General features: G+C 42.9%; 2 protein-coding genes across 2 annotated transcripts; both read left to right on the top strand.

Moving 5' to 3' along the window:
• The first annotated feature begins 2,736 nt into the window (after positions 1–2,736).
• On the top strand, positions 2,737–9,981 carry LOC138604758 (parapinopsin). Its single transcript, XM_069676746.1, has 9 exons — positions 2,737–2,778; positions 3,216–3,326; positions 3,406–3,469; positions 3,604–3,611; positions 3,656–3,800; positions 4,066–4,204; positions 9,096–9,260; positions 9,455–9,533; positions 9,645–9,981. The coding sequence occupies exons 1-9, from the start codon at positions 2,737–2,739 to the stop codon at positions 9,852–9,854; spliced, it is 963 nt and encodes a 320-aa protein (XP_069532847.1). The 3' UTR covers positions 9,855–9,981.
• Positions 9,982–13,001: 3,020 nt separating this feature from the next.
• tmem109 (transmembrane protein 109) lies at positions 13,002–16,105 on the top strand. Its single transcript, XM_069677050.1, has 3 exons — positions 13,002–13,337; positions 13,917–14,019; positions 15,121–16,105. Exons 1-3 carry the CDS (start codon positions 13,125–13,127, stop codon positions 15,492–15,494), a joined length of 690 nt encoding a protein of 229 aa, XP_069533151.1. The 5' UTR covers positions 13,002–13,124; the 3' UTR covers positions 15,495–16,105.
• Positions 16,106–16,345: the final 240 nt, after the last annotated feature.

The raw sequence follows: 16,345 nt of genomic DNA on the forward strand, positions 1-16,345 counted from the left end.
CAATCTATGCACCATGTTTAAAAAATGCATGAACTCAAATTGTGACTTCTTACTTTAATACTCTGTATCATTATTTGCCCCTGGCATTGCTGTTTATGTTCCTTGTTTGTTTGATCGTTGTACACTTGCACTGTACGTTTGTCAATAAAGACACACTATTGAAAAAATAAATAAATACATTTACACGTTTTTATAATATCGATACACGTTGTTGAGACAAAAAGGCCAAATTTTGTTCAGCTTTTGATGTGTAAATAAAAGAGACGCCAAAACTCAGCGACAAGGAATATGGTATCACACAAGAGAAAATGTTTGCAATCTTTTACTATCATGAACGTTTTTTAATTTCATACATATATAGACACACACACACACTCACCGGCCACTTCTTTAGGTATACCTGTCCAATCTAAAGCAGCTTAATCCAACAGCACTGATGGATTCTGCTTTTATGAAGTTTAGTTTTTGTTGACTTTTGTTTTGTTGAGTCAGAAGTGTGTAAATTCAATGATGTTTATTACTGAGGCCACAGTTAACGGCGCTGTTATACTGAACTACATTATATTGAGATGTGTCTCTAATCTTTTGTCCTCCCTATTTACATACATGAGGGGGCCAAAGTATTAGGAACACCTGTGAATATAATGCAGCTCAGTACAGCTGCACCACCAGTGATGAGCTTGACGCTGAACTCTCATTGAATGAACACCTCTGTGACAGCTTAGGAAAAGCCTGCATATTACAGGCAACATGAAAGCAAATCTTATGGCTGAGCTGGTGTGTTGGATTACATTAGATTGTTCAGGTGGACCTAATGAAGTGGCTGGTGAGTGTGTCTGTGTGTGTGTGCGTGTGTATATACAATCAACCGTAAATAATAACAGTTTCATACAATAAATCTAAAATAAAACCAGATTCATATAAATTATCTAGTTAATTAATATATTCTATTTTTAATATCTAATAATTTTATTGATTTATTGTTAATTCTTTTTGCACTTTCTTGCTTTTATCCTATTTTTTCTATCTTTATCATGTTATTTCTTACATTTATCTCAGCCATCTTATTGTCTTTTAGCCTTTTACTTTTTAGCTCCAGTGTTTCCTCATGGGAGCCCTCCACACTGGGAGTTGTTTCTGGTCTGCCCGCGGGGACGTCGTCCTGGAGATCCCTCAGGCCTGGAGGACCGTGGGGCTCTGCACCTTGTGCGGAGTCTATCCCGGTCTTTCCGGGTCGGGGTGGTCTCTGTGGGTGGCACTCCCTGCAGGCGTAGACTGTGACCCCTCCCGATGCGGATGGCTCCCATAGGTGGCGTTTTCCTCACCTGTTCCTCAGTGTCCTGCCATGTCTCTCTACCATGTTTTATCCTGAGTGTGTGCGTGTGTGTGGGTGGGTGTGTATGTGCATACGTGTACATGTGTGTCTGTCTGTGTGTGTGATAAAGTGTATGTGTGCCTCTGCGGGGGGGTCGGGAGGGGCAAGTTTCCAGTATTTGTATTATTGTGATGTTTTTAATTCTAGTGATATGATTTTAATTTTTCTGTGAAGCACTTTGTGTTGCATTCTTTTTGCATGAAAGGTGCTATATAAATAAAGTTTGATTTGATTGATTTGATATAATTATATATTGTATTACATTATATCATAGATAATATATATATCAATATAATTAAATATGTATATTATATTATTATATATACACATACATCTTTTTTTACATAAATTATAAATTATTATTTACTGCATATATATATATATATATGGTTGTTCCAGTAAACTAGTTCTTCATTCATTAGTTTGACATTTTAAGTCGTTTGTTTTTCTCCTGACTGTTGATGATCTCATCACCTGCAGGATGATGACTAAAGTACTGTAGTAGCACACACACACACACACACACACACACACACACACACACACACACAGTCGTAGCTGAGTTAAATGAAGCTCGTGAATTTTAATTAAACTGGTTCTGATGACACTATATTCTCTCCGCTGCAGATGGTTAGTTACCACAGCTGAAGAGGACCGAGGCTCACTGTGACAGTAAGTGCAGACTTTAATATATCATAAAATCCTGTCAGCAGCACTTTAGTATATTATATAGTCTCTGTGTGGAAACCTCCGGCTCCGTGTGAACATCCTGATCATGTTTTTATTCTGGATTCAGATTTACTCTCCAAGTGTAAGGAAACAATCCAAGGTGGCTCTGCATGTTCCTCACAGTTACAGGAACAGAGAAACAGAGAGACACAGTGATGAACTTTAATGTACACAAGTTAATGAAAGAAGATATATATATGTATTTTATCTATATAGAGCACACACTGCAAGATATTTAAAGATGACAAACGGCAGTTGATTTGAGATGTTTCACACATTCAGCTATTACACTTTGAGCAGGCATCCAGGTCATAATGTTTACTAAGAGCTTCAGCAGGTACAGAACAAACAGGCAGGTAACAACACAGTTCAGTTCAATAATCAGGCCAGACGCTGTTAAAGTCACTGGACTGAGCCGGGGAGCAAAACTGAGTGAGTCAGGGCCAGGTGGAGGGTCCAGGAGCCAGCAGGTAAAGTGCCACAGAACGTGAGGAGAGGTGTGGCCACACGATGAGAGTCTCTGAGTCCACAATAAAGCAGGGGAACACCAAGCAGCCAGGGGAACAGGAACCAGGAATGCTGAGGGGGGGACAGAAGGCTGAGACGATTTCTGGGATTACGACAGGGCAGGCATGTCAGAGGCAGGCAGGGTCAACAACGAGGAATCAGCCAGAGTGAGAGTGCTGGAAAGTCTTGCATGAGTATCAAAGAACAATCAGCGAGTGAGTGTGAGATCAGGAGAGGCTGATATGCTCGCTGGATTACTGATCAGAAGAACTGAGTGAGTTGACGAGGTGGGCGTGGGAGGCAGGCAGAGAGAGCTGAAAAATGCAGTTGAGCAGTGACGCAGGATGGTGACATTCTCATCATTTTATGTTGAAATCACACAAACAGCTAAATGTGAAGAATGACACAAAGACTTCGGTTTGCTGCTCAAAGTTAAGAAAAGAGTCAGAAAGTCAAATCATTCATAAAATCACTGCGAGTCAAGCATCAAAGGATAGATGAGAATCATATATAACAAACAAAAGTAGATCTTTACTGTGACGTGTCAACACCTGACCGGAGTCTTTGTGTCTCAGTGAGCGGCTGTGTGAATGTGACAGTGCAGGTGGAGCGTTCGTGGCCTGAGGTGGAGAAGTGGCTGCTGGTGGCAGTGCTGGGACTGGAGATGGTGATGGGAGTGCTGGGAAACTGTGCGGTTCTGCTGGTCAAAGTCCTGGTGAGCTGCTTCTTTCTACTGGTGTCACATGTTCATGTGTGCAGGAGAACATGGTGATTAAAGCTCCCTTCTTCCTCAGTGTCGGGGTCAGTTCTGCTGTCGATACTGGATGCCTCTCATCAGTCTCACACTGTCAGACTTTGGTACAAATCACACCAAACATTTACAGGATTATCGATTATTATTTATTATCATCATTATTATGATTATCATTATTTATAATTATCTGTCCATCATCCTTTCATCTCATTACAGTTCTGTAACACATCCATCCCAGTGTTTGACATGGAGTTCATATTTCTAAATGACATGTTTTATTGTTTGATAACGCACGGCTGTGTGCTGAAGGCTGCTCCCTCCTCATCATCTCCGGATCCTTCCTGGCCATGCTGACAGGAGGTCAGGGGTCACCGTGGTGTGAGGCGGTCAGCCTGCTCAAGTTCGCCTTCATCTCCTCCTCCATAGGGAGCATAGGTACCTCTCCTCTTCATCATGTCACTTCTACAGTTAAGGAGGACACAGTTACAGTTTGTCAAAGAAAAACACAGATTACAAACAGATTTATTCTTCAGATGTAATCCAGCTCCAGGGTCCGTGTTGGAGATTAAACAGTTACATCTCTTTAAACTGAAAATACACACCTGTACTTACATTACACAGAGGTAGTGAGTGAAACAGCACTGTATCATTACAGATTAAAGAACTCCCATAATCCTTTTGTTTCCTCTTTTCCTTTCAGCCGTCCTATGTGTTCAGCGGCTGATTGGTCCCGCCTCCACAGGAAGTCCTCTCTTGGTTGTCATGGTCACAGCATGTTTGTCTTCCTGGGTGACAGGGGTGGTGTTTGGAAGCGTTCCTGTCATCTACACATGGATCAAGTATGTCCTCATGTCTCCATCTTATCTCCATCATGTCTTCACCCTGTCTCCATCCTGTCTCCATCGTGTCTTCACCCTGTCTCCATCACATCTACATCATGTCTTCATCCTGTCTCCATCCTGTCTCCATCCTGTCTCCATCGTGTCTCCATCGTGTCTCCATCATAACTTCATCATGTCTCCATCATGTCTCCATCTTAACTTCATCAAGTCTCCATCATGTCTCCATCATAACTTCATCATGTCTCCATCACAACTTCATCATGTCTCCATCTTATCTCCATCATGTCTTCACCCTGTCTCCATCATGTCTCCATCGTGTCTCCATCGTGCCTCCATCATGTGTCCATCTTATCTCCATCATGTCTCCATCATGTCTTCATCCTGTCTCCATCACATCTCCATCATGTCTTCATCCTGTCTCCATTCCTGTCTACCTCATGTCTCCATCGTGTCTCCATTGTGTCTCCATCATGTCTCCATCATGTCTTCATCCTGTCTCCATCACATCTCCATCCTGTCTCCATCCTGTTTCCACCATGTCTCCATCCTGTCTCCATTGTGTCTCCATCATGTCTCCATCATATCTCCATCGTGTCTTCATCCTGTCTCCATCATGTCTCCGTCTTATCTCCATCATGTCATCATCATGTCTCAATCATGTCTCCATCTTAACTTCATCACATCTCCATCATGTCTCCATCATGTCTTCAGCCTTTCTCCATCATGTCTCCATCTTGTCTTCATCATAACTTCATCCTGTCTCCATCATAACTTCATCCTGTCCCCATCATGTCTCCATCATGTCTCCATCATAACTTCATCATGTCTCCATCATGTCTCCAATATGTGTCCATCATAACTTCATCATGTCATCATCATGTCTTCAATCTGTCTCCATCTTAACTTCATCCTGTCTCCATCATAACTTCATCCTGTCCCCATCATGTCTCCATCATGTCTCCAATATGTCTCCATCATAACTTCATCATGTCTCCATCATGTCTTCAATCTGTCTCCATCATGTCCACATCATGTCTCCATCTTAACTCTATCATGTCTCCATCTTAACTTCATCATGTTTTCATCTTAACTTCATCATGTCTCCATCATGTCTCCATCTTAACTTCATCATGTCTCCATCATGTCTCCATCATAACTTCATCATGTCTCCATCATGTCTTCAATCTGTCTCCATCTTAACTTCATCCTGTCTCCATCATAACTTCATCCTGTCCCCATCATGTCTCCAATATTTCTCCATCATAACTTCATCATGTCTCCATCATGTCTTCAATCTGTCTCCATCATGTCTCCATCATGTCTCCATCATATCTCCATCTTAACTCCATCATGTCTCCATCATAACTTCATCATGTCTTCATCTTAACTTCATCGTGTCTCTATCATGTCTCCATCTTAACTTCATCATGTCTCCATCATAACTTCATCATGTCCCCATCATGTCTCCATCATAACTTCATCATGTCTCCATCATGTCTCCATCTTAACTTCATCATGTCTCCATCATAACTTCATCATGTCTCCATCTTAACTTCATAATGTCTCCATCATAACTTCATCATATCTCCATCATGTCTCCATCATGTCTTCACCCTGTCTCCATCCTGTCTCCATCCTGTCTCCATCGTGTCTTCACCCTGTCTCCATCACATCTACATCCTGTCTCCATCGTGTCTCCATCATAACTTCATCATGTCTCCATCATGTCTCCATCTTAACTTCATCAAGTCTCCATCATGTCTCCATCATAACTTCATCATGTCTCCATCTTATCTCCATCATGTCTTCACCCTGTCTCCATCATGTCTCCATCGTGTCTCCATCGTGCCTCCATCATGTCTCCATCTTATCTCCATCATGTCTCCATCATGTCTTCATCATGTCTCCATCACATCTCCATCATGTCTTCATCCTGTCTCCATTCCTGTCTACTTCATGTCTCCATCGTGTCTCGATTGTGTCTCCATCATGTCTCCATCATGTCTTCATCCTGTCTCCATCACATCTCCATCATGTCTTCATCCTGTCTCCATCCTGTTTCCATCATGTCTCCATCCTGTCTCCATTGTGTCTCCATCATGTCTCCATCATATCTCCATCGTGTCTTCATCCTGTCTCCATCATGTCTCCGTCTTATCTCCATCATGTCATCATCATGTCTCAATCATGTCTCCATCTTAACTTCATCACATCTCCATCATGTCTCAATCATGTCTTCAGCCTTTCTCCATCATGTCTCCATCTTGTCTTCATCATAACTTCATCCTGTCTCCATCATAACTTCATCCTGTCCCCATCATGTCTCCATCATGTCTCCATCATAACTTCATCATGTCTCCATCATGTCTCCAATATGTCTCCATCATAACTTCATCATGTCTCCATCATGTCTTCAATCTGTCTCCATCATAACTTCATCCTGTCTCCATCATAACTTCATCCTGTCCCCATCATGTCTCCATCATAACTTCATCATGTCTCCATCATGTCTTCAATCTGTCTCCATCATGTCCCCATCATGTCTCCATCTTAACTCCATCATGTCTCCATCATAACTTCATCATGTCTTCATCTTAACTTCATCATGTCTCCATCATGTCTCCATCTTAACTTCATCATGTCTCCATCATGTCTCCATCATAACTTCATCATGTCTCCATCATGTCTTCAATCTGTCTCCATCTTAACTTCATCCTGTCTCCATCATAACTTCATCCTGTCCCCATCATGTCTCCATCATGTCTCCAATATTTCTCCATCATAACTTCATCATGTCTCCATCATGTCTCCAATATGTCTCCATCATAACTTCATCATGTCTCCATCATGTCTTCAATCTGTCTCCATCATGTCCCCATCATGTCTCCATCTTAACTCCATCATGTCTCCATCTTAACTTCATCATGTCTTCATCTTAACTTCATCATGTCTCCATCATGTCTCCATCTTAACTTCATCATGTCTCCATCATGTCTCCATCATAACTTCATCATGTCTCCATCATGTCTTCAATCTGTCTCCATCTTAACTTCATCCTGTCTCCATCATAACTTCATCCTGTCCCCATCATGTCTCTATCATGTCTCCAATATTTCTCCATCATAACTTCATCATGTCTCCATCATATCTCCATCTTAACTCCATCATGTCTCCATCATAACTTCATCATGTCTTCATCTTAACTTCATCGTGTCTCTATCATGTCTCCATCTTAACTTCATCATGTCTCCATCATAACTTCATCCTGTCCCCATCATGTCTCCATCATAACTTCATCATGTCTCCATCATGTCTCCATCTTAACTTCATCATGTCTCCATCATAACTTCATCATGTCTCCATCATAACTTCATCATGTCTTCACCCTGTCTCAATCCTGTCTCCATCGTGTCTTCACCCTGTCTCCATCACATCTACATCATGTCTTCATCCTGTCTCCATCCTGTCTCCATCGTGTCTCCATCATAACTTCATCATGTCTCCATCATGTCTCCATCTTAACTTCATCAAGTCTCCATCATGTTTCCATCATAACTTCATCATGTCTCCATCATAACTTCATCCTGTCCCCATCATGTCTCCATCATGTCTCCATCTTAACTTCATCATGTCTCCATCATAACTTCATCATGTCTCCATCTTAACTTCATCATGTCTCCATCATAACTTCATCCTGTCCCCATCATGTCTCCATCATGTCTCCATCATAACTTCATCCTGTCCCCATCATGTCTCCATCATGTCTCCATCTTAACTTCATCATGTCTCCATCATAACTTCATCATGTCTCCATCTTAACTTCATCATGTCTCCATCATAACTTCATCCTGTCTCCATCTTAACTTCATCATGTCTCCATCATGTCTCCATTATGTTTCCATCATAACTTCATCATGTCTCCATCATGTCTCCATCTTAACTTCAACATGTCTCCATCATGTCTCCATCATGTCTCCATCATAACTTCATCATGTCTCCATCATGACTTCATCATGTCTCCATCATGTCTCCATCATAACTTCATCATGTCTCCATCATAACTTCATCATGTCTCCATCATGTCTCGATCTTAACTTCATCATGTCTCCATCATGACTTCATCATGTCTCCATCATGTCTCCATCATAACTTCATAATGTCTCCATCATGTCTCCATCTTAACTTCATCATGTCTCCATCATAACTTCATCATGTCTCCATCATGTCTCCATCATAACTTCATCATGTCTCCATCATGTCTCCATCATAACTTCATCATGTCTCCATCTTAACTTCATCATGTCTCCATCTTAACTTCATCATTTCTCCATCATGTCTCCATCATAACTTCATCATGTCTCCATCATGTCTCCATCTTAACTTCATCAAATCTCCATCATGTCTCCATTATGTTTCCATCATAACTTCATCATGTCTCCATCATGTCTCCATCTTAACTTCATCATGTCTCCATCTTAACTTCATCAAGTCTCCATCATGTCTCCATTATGTTTCCATCATAACTTCATCATGTCTCCATCATGTCTCCATCTTAACTTCATCATGTCTCCATCTTAACTTCATCAAGTCTCCATCATGTCTCCATTATGTTTCCATCATAACTTCATCATGTCTCCATCATGTCTCCATCATAACTTCATCATGTCTCCATCTTAACTTCATCTTGTCTCCATCTTAACTTCATCATGTCTCCATTATGTTTCCATCATAACTTCATCATGTCTCCATCATGTCTCCATCTTAACTTCATCATGTCTCCATCATGTCTCCATCTTAACTTCATCATGTCTCCATCATGTCTCCATCACATCTTCATGGTTTTCATGGTGTCTTCCTGGTGTCCCCGTCCCGTGTTGTCTTCCTGCAGGTATGACCCTGCAGAGATGCTGTGTGCTGTGTTTTGGGAGAACAGTTACTCAGACATGTTGATCTACATCCTGTGTGCGTTCTCCGTCTGTATCTTCATCCCTTTCCTCCTCATCTTCGTCTGCTCTCTGCTGAGTGCGTCCTCTTGTAGCTCCACCTTCTACAGGTGAACATCACCTGAGAAACATTTGTATGAGACACAGGCAGGACACGTGTTCAAACAATACAAAGACTTTAGCTATCACTGTATTTTAACTGTTTTCAGGCACTTTTGTGTCAAGCTTCAGGTTTGTCACCTCTTGTCTGGTTTCCTGTTGGATGAAGAGCCACATGTGTAACTTCCAATCTTGTGTGTCTCAGTGATGAAGATCTGTCTTCTGTCACTCCTCTGCTGGTGGCGTCCTACGTGCTCTGTTACACACCCTTTGTGGTGTCTGAGGTGACATCTGTGCTCCTCACAACATACATTACATCACATGACCTGTCTGCATCACTCTCTCACACACATACACTCACACACGGTCTGTGTTTGTCTCCGTCTACTGATCAGCTGATCCTGCTGGGTAGGATGGACCTGTCGCCGGCTCCTGATTGGCTGAGGACTCTGTCATCAGTGATGTCATACCTGGACTGTGGTCTGAACCCTCTGATCTACTGCTCCCATCAGGACTTCAGGGAGGCGGGCCTCGCCTTGCTGTGGACCAATAGGAAGCCTCCGTCAGAGCCAGTGCTGAAGGCAATCACAAAACATGACCTCTGACACCAACATGACCTCTGACAACACCAAACATGAACTCTGATACCAAACATGACCTTTGAACTAACCAAACATGACCTCTGCTCAGCTCAGAGTGTGAGCGAGCAGAGAGAGAGAGACAGGGACAGGGACGGCCAGAACACCTGACACCTGTAGTCAGTCTCAGCTCACACTCTCCATTAGTTACACTGTTACACTGTCACACTGTTACACTGTCACACTGTCAAACAGATACACTGTCACACTGTTACACTGTCACACTGTCAAACAGATACACTGTCACACTGTTACACTGTTATGGACTGTACTTATATAGCGCTTTTCTAATCTTTGCAACCACTCAAAGCTGCTTTTACACTACATGTCACATTCACCCATTCACACACACATTCACACACTGATGGCAGAGGCTGCTACGTAAAGTGCCCAACTGTCAATCAGATAACACATTCATACCCGTTGGCTATGCCACCGGGAGCAATTTAGGGTTCAGTGTCTTGCCCAAGGACACTTCGACATGCAGCCTGAAGAAGCTGGGGATCAAACCTCTGACCTTCCGATTGAAAGTCGACCGACTCTTCCACTGAGCCACAGCCGCCCCAACACTGTTACACAGTTACACAGTTACACATATACACTGTCACACTGTTACACAGGTACACCGTCACACTGTTACACTGTCACACTGTTACACAGTTACACTGTCACATAGTTACACTGTCACACTGTTACACTGTTACACTGTCACACAGTCACACAGTTATACTGTCACACCGTTACACTGTCACACTGTTACACAGTTACACATATACACTGTCACACTGTTACACAGTTACACATATACACTGTCACACTGTTACACAGCTACACCGTCACACTGTTACAATGTCACATAGTTACACTGTCACACTGTTACACTGTCACACAGTCACACAGTTATACTGTCACACCGTTACACTGTCACACTGTTACACAGTTACACTGTTACACTGTCACACTGTTACACAGTTACACATATACACTGTCACACTGTTACACAGCTACACCGTCACACTGTTACAATGTCACACTGTTACACAGTTACGCTGTCACACTGTTACACTGTGACATAGTTACACTGTCACACTGTCACACTGTTACACTGTGACATAGTTACACTGTCACACTGTCACACAGTCTTTTTTTGTTTATTCTTTTGGTTTGTTTTGATTTTCTTTTTAACTAATTAATTACAAATGACACAAGCTTTCTTTAAATATACAGATATTATTATTTCATAATATTGTATATTGTTGTATGAATTGTTGATGCTTTGGCATTATTGTCTTAACTTCATGCCAATAAAACAGAATTACAGTGAAAATTTAAATTGGAGGATTATTCCAGTGGGATGGGGCTTTGTGTTGGAACGACCTGCGCCCCACCTCTTTGAAAATTCCAGGTACAAAGAAAAAGGCAGAACAGGCTCATGGCTGAACCTCACTTTGATCATATTTAAAATATTAAACTAATTAAACATCCTTCAGTGGCTGTTTTAATGTGCATTAGCTTTATCCCTAACATGATGCTGATGTCACATACAGTACGTCCTCTCACCTGAATCCTGTTTGATTAAACTGAATATTGTTTTCTTTAAACATTGTTCCAATCACTAACTGCTGCTTTTGTATCGGTAGAAATGAAGAGGACCAAATAAAAGATCATTTGTCTTATCTGAGTGCTCTCGACAGTGGTGGTGGGAAATCTACAGATGATGACTTTGACACAGATTTGTCTTTTGATTCTTTTATTCTAATAATAAAAGACTTTTGCAAAGCGGTCAGAGCAGCACAGAGACGCTCGTTAGACGGGCTGAATGAACGAGGACGTGAATGAGGGTTTTATATTCTAGAGGGAGGAGACAGAGCGAAACTCTGAGTTTCCTGAAGAAAACCTGCTCCCGACCAGGTGAGGTTCACAGACACAGTTACCATAGTAACCAACTCAGAGTTGAAGTTCCCTCTCTTTCTGAAACAGCAAGCCCGAGGCTTCCCTCATTCAGGGTTAACAAACCCGGGGTTTCACTAAACCCGCTTTCTGATCAGACCCCTGCTGTGTCACGTTATATCTGTTCACGTTTTCTAATAATCTGGAGACATGTTGCAGCAAACGTGATGAACAGGTGGAATGAAGAGCGTTAACTTTAAGGTCCTTTTTTTTATCTGTGGAGACAAAGAGTTTACTAAGATCATTTTTCTGAATCACTTTAATGTTTTTATTTCATGTCTGTGAAAACAACAGGAGCTGACAGGCGCACTGTTACATTTTAAATAATAGAATAATGCAGATTAATCAAATATGAAAATAATCTGTAGTTAGTCTTCTGTGTCCTCGATGGTTTACAAACTCCAAATACAAAGAGCACAGGATTCATAATTTCTTTAATAATATGTATTTCATGGTTCCAAATCACAGGACGAGGCTGAAGCACCTCTGAAGGAGGTGGTCAGCTCTATGTTACGGTGGATTTAAATTCCATCTCCAAAGGGGATTAGCCCAAACTAACCTGATAACAAGACGAGAGCTGAGAAACAGATGTGGAACATTCTGCAGCCTGTTGGGGTTTAAAGAAGACCGAATTCACTTGCCACTAAAACAACACTTCTTTACGTTCCACCACATCCCGTGCCTCAGCTCACGAGCGGCACTTTACAGACGATTTTGGCCCTAAAGTAGAGCCAGGTTTTTCTAACTACATGTGAAATGTTTGTCAAACTGCAGATCAATAACAATAAAAATAAAAAAATAATTATTCAGATGTTTCATAGAAAAAAGGATGCATGATTTGAGCAGATTGTTTAGATGCAGGGCACAATTCCTCTTCTTCTGCATTTTGTGTATCATGTGACTCAATCTGATCCTCATTATGACGTCTATCCGGAAGTTAGTTTGTAGTTTTCCCTTTCCAGCAGCTGTGGTGTGGACTCCGAGCTGCAACTGAACGCACCGCGTTGAATGTGTAAAAAAGTCAGAAACATGTGACTGATTATCGATTGACAGCTGTCAATCACACAGTCCGAGCCCTGTGTACTTGTCTGTCAGAACAAACAAAGGAAAAAGGGGGTAAATGAACGTGGTGCACGCTCAGGCCGTTGGGGGGCGCACATGTCTCATCAGTGAAAGTTAGTTACTCAGTTTTTCCACATCCTGTCCTTCCGTCCGCGCGCTGCTTACCTGGAACTTTTGTCTGCCCGTGAGTGTGTTTTTCTGTCCTTTCTTACCGTTTAAGTCAGCATGTCCGTCCCTTCAGTCCCTGGAGCTATCAGCGGGCTGTGTGCACTCCTCTGCGGCCTGCTGGGCTCTGTTTCAGGGGAGAACGTGTTCAAGAGCCGCTCCGGATCCGGGATGATCCAGGAGCTCCGGACCGCCCTGACTGAGCTGGCCGGGGAGGGGAGGACCTACCTGGGCAGGATGGCCGGGGAGCAGACGGTGTTGTCGGTGCAGAAGGTGAGAAACAGCTGAAGATAAAGTTTAAATAAAGTTTGGCTTCAGAACGAGAGGGAGACAGTGCAGAGATGACCATGTTTCGCTACCTCTCTTCCTGTTTTCATTCATGTGTCTCCTCACCTGCTCTTATCTAACAGGTGATATCTGACCACTGGGACTTTATATCGTGTTAGTTTAACTAGAGTCGTGTTAGTTTAACTAACACGATATCAAGACACAAACAAACTACAGAATTCTTTTGTTTGTGTCTCGTGACGTGTTTAACCTGAACTGTCTGTTGGCTTCGTGATGAATTAAAGGTTCTTTCAGTGGATTTAACCCCGGCCATATTTTACATACATGATGATTACAGAGTAGATTTCTTTAGCCAGCAGCAGTCAAACAGGCTCTGCTCAAACCCACCAGACTCCATTGACAAAATTAGTCATTTAACTTCACAGAACCCAGGAGGAGCTGGCCTAAAGCTGCATGAGCTAATGGTGTTTGTTGTTATTTTGTGTTACTTGAACGTTGTGTTGTATCTGATCTAACCATTTCAAACACTAAAGCCTCACAACAAAAAATCCCCCCCCCCCACAGGCATTCTCTCAGGTTCTCGGCGTGGTGGCAGGAAGTTTGGCTGGCGGCCTGAACGTGATCTTACAGTATGTTTCAAACCTCCTGCAGGCGGCTGGAGTCCAAGGTAAACACCAGCCCTCCATCATTCATCCAGACACATTAAAGACGTTTTCACACATGAACTCAGACTCGCCCTTAACAATGGGGGACACTGTGGCTCAGTGGTAGAGTCGGTCGTCTTTCAGTTAGAAGTTTGGTGGTTCGATCCCCACCTCCCTCAGTCTACATGTCAAAGTGTCCTTGGGCAAGACGTACTGTAAAAGCTGTGAGTGGTTGGGAGACTAGAAACGAGCTGAATAAGTACGGATCATTCACCATTTAGACTTTCAGGACAGCAGAGCAGGTGTGACAGAGGTTTTGTCTTACAGCTTCATTACATGATATGATGAGCGGCTGAAACACAGACGACAGACAGAGGGCATCCGTCTGTCGACTGAAGGTCAGGAAAAGTCCAAAAAGTTTGTATTTTGTTGGGGCCATGGGCGAAGAATCTTTATGAGGTTTAAACAGTCCCTCAGCCAGTGAGAGAGACAATGGGCGGGGCCTCTGTGTTCGCAGTACTGCACACCTGAGCAGGTGAGAGGTGAAGACACTGTGCAGTGTTTGATTTGAGTCAGCCAGCGTCATCCCCTCCCAGGATAGTTTTAATCTTTATTATCTTAAACGACACATTGAGATGAACCTCCTGGAGATCTCTGATGTTCTCTCAGGTTCATGAAACACGCAGACGTCGATGTTCTCTCAGGCTCATGAAACACGCAGACGTCGATGTTCTCTCAGGCTCATGAAACACGCAGACGTCGATGTTCTCCAAGGGTCATGAAACACGCAGACGTCGATGTTCATGAAACACGCAGACGTCGATGTTCTCTCAGGTTCATGAAACACGCAGACGTCGATGTTCTCTCAGGCTCATGAAACACGCAGACGTCGATGTTCTCTCAGGTTCGTGAAACACGCAGACGTCGATGTTCTCTCAGGCTCGTGAAACACGCAGACGTCGATGTTCTCTCAGGCTCATGAAACACGCAGACGTCGCTGTTCTCTCAGGCTCATGAAACACGCAGACATTGATGTTCTCTGGTTCTCTGAATATGAAGCTTCAGTTTTCAGTTCAAAACGGAGTCCGTGTCATTCAGCTCTTTTCTCTTTCTGTGTTTCACAGATGGCGTTCCCATCGACAGAGTGACTCCTGAAGGTCTCCTCTTCGTGGCTCAGTGGGTTCTCCTGGCTCTCATTGGATACTGGCTGCTGTCCCTCACCCTCCGATTTGTCGCCTCCACGCTGAGGCGGGCTCTGTGGATGCTAAAAGTGGGCGTGGCTCTGGCCTGTTTCGGACTCATCCTGAGCGACCGCAGCGTGGGCTCAGAGACCATGGCTGTCCGATTGGCCGTGCTGGTGTGCGTCTGCGTCTTATTGGGAGTGGGGAGGGGGCGGGGCAATGATGTGGCCGATAAGACGGCTCACCTGGAGGAGCAGGTGAGGACCCTGGAGAGGAGGCTGAGAGAGATGGAGGGGTGGAGGAGGACGGAGGAGTGAGGGGGGACCTGTCGTGTGTTTCCTTAAGACTAATTCTTCAGTTTGTCCTGAAAACAGATTTATTCTTTAATCTTTGATCCTCACGTCTCGTCCAAACACTCTGAACATCCTGTAAAGACGAATGATGAGGAAGGTGTCGTTAGCCTAGCTTAGCATTACAGATGCTCTTATACAACCTGACATGTGGTACCAGGTAACAGAGAATTTGGTCAATGCACCGATCAGATATCATATATTTTCTTTCTCCTGAACAGCAGCGCTCACGGTTCTAACACACGGTCAGTGGTAACGCCTGTTTAGGAGCAGAGAAGAAGAAGTGAGGATCATGTGACGACCATGTGTCAGCAGCGAAACAGTCTGGTTTGCTTTCATAATGAGAGAAAGGCGTGAGGATGTGCCTGATTAAAGTCTGTTCTTTATATTTAATAAATAAATGTTTCATGATAATGAGGTCAGAGGTCAGTGTGTCGATGTTAATACAATCACGCTGCTGTGTCTCTGAGGTGTTTTTGTATCACACTTCTTTTTATATTGAGGTCACAGGATGTCACTGGAGCGTTTGGAACATGAATGTTCAGCTTGAAAGCAGCTTGATTAAATAAAACATTTTAAAGGTGAAAACATTCAACGTTTGTCTTCTTTCATTTGTCTTTCACATGAGTTTGTTTACGTTTACTTACCAGCTGATCTGTTTCCCAGAGGCATGTAGGAGAGTCAGTCAGGTGATGAGTCTGGACACGCTCACAGACATGTTTGTGTCTTTATGGCTCCAGCATTCAGATTATTCAGAGTCCAAACTGATCATCACATTATTTTGATCAATATCACCATTATTTATTAAATTTTACTTT

This window comes from Semicossyphus pulcher, unplaced genomic scaffold (assembly GCF_022749685.1).
Source record: "Semicossyphus pulcher isolate SPU_LCO1_2020_fin unplaced genomic scaffold, fSemPul1.0.p SCAF_27, whole genome shotgun sequence".
Classification (NCBI taxonomy): Eukaryota; Metazoa; Chordata; class Actinopteri; order Labriformes; family Labridae; genus Semicossyphus; species Semicossyphus pulcher.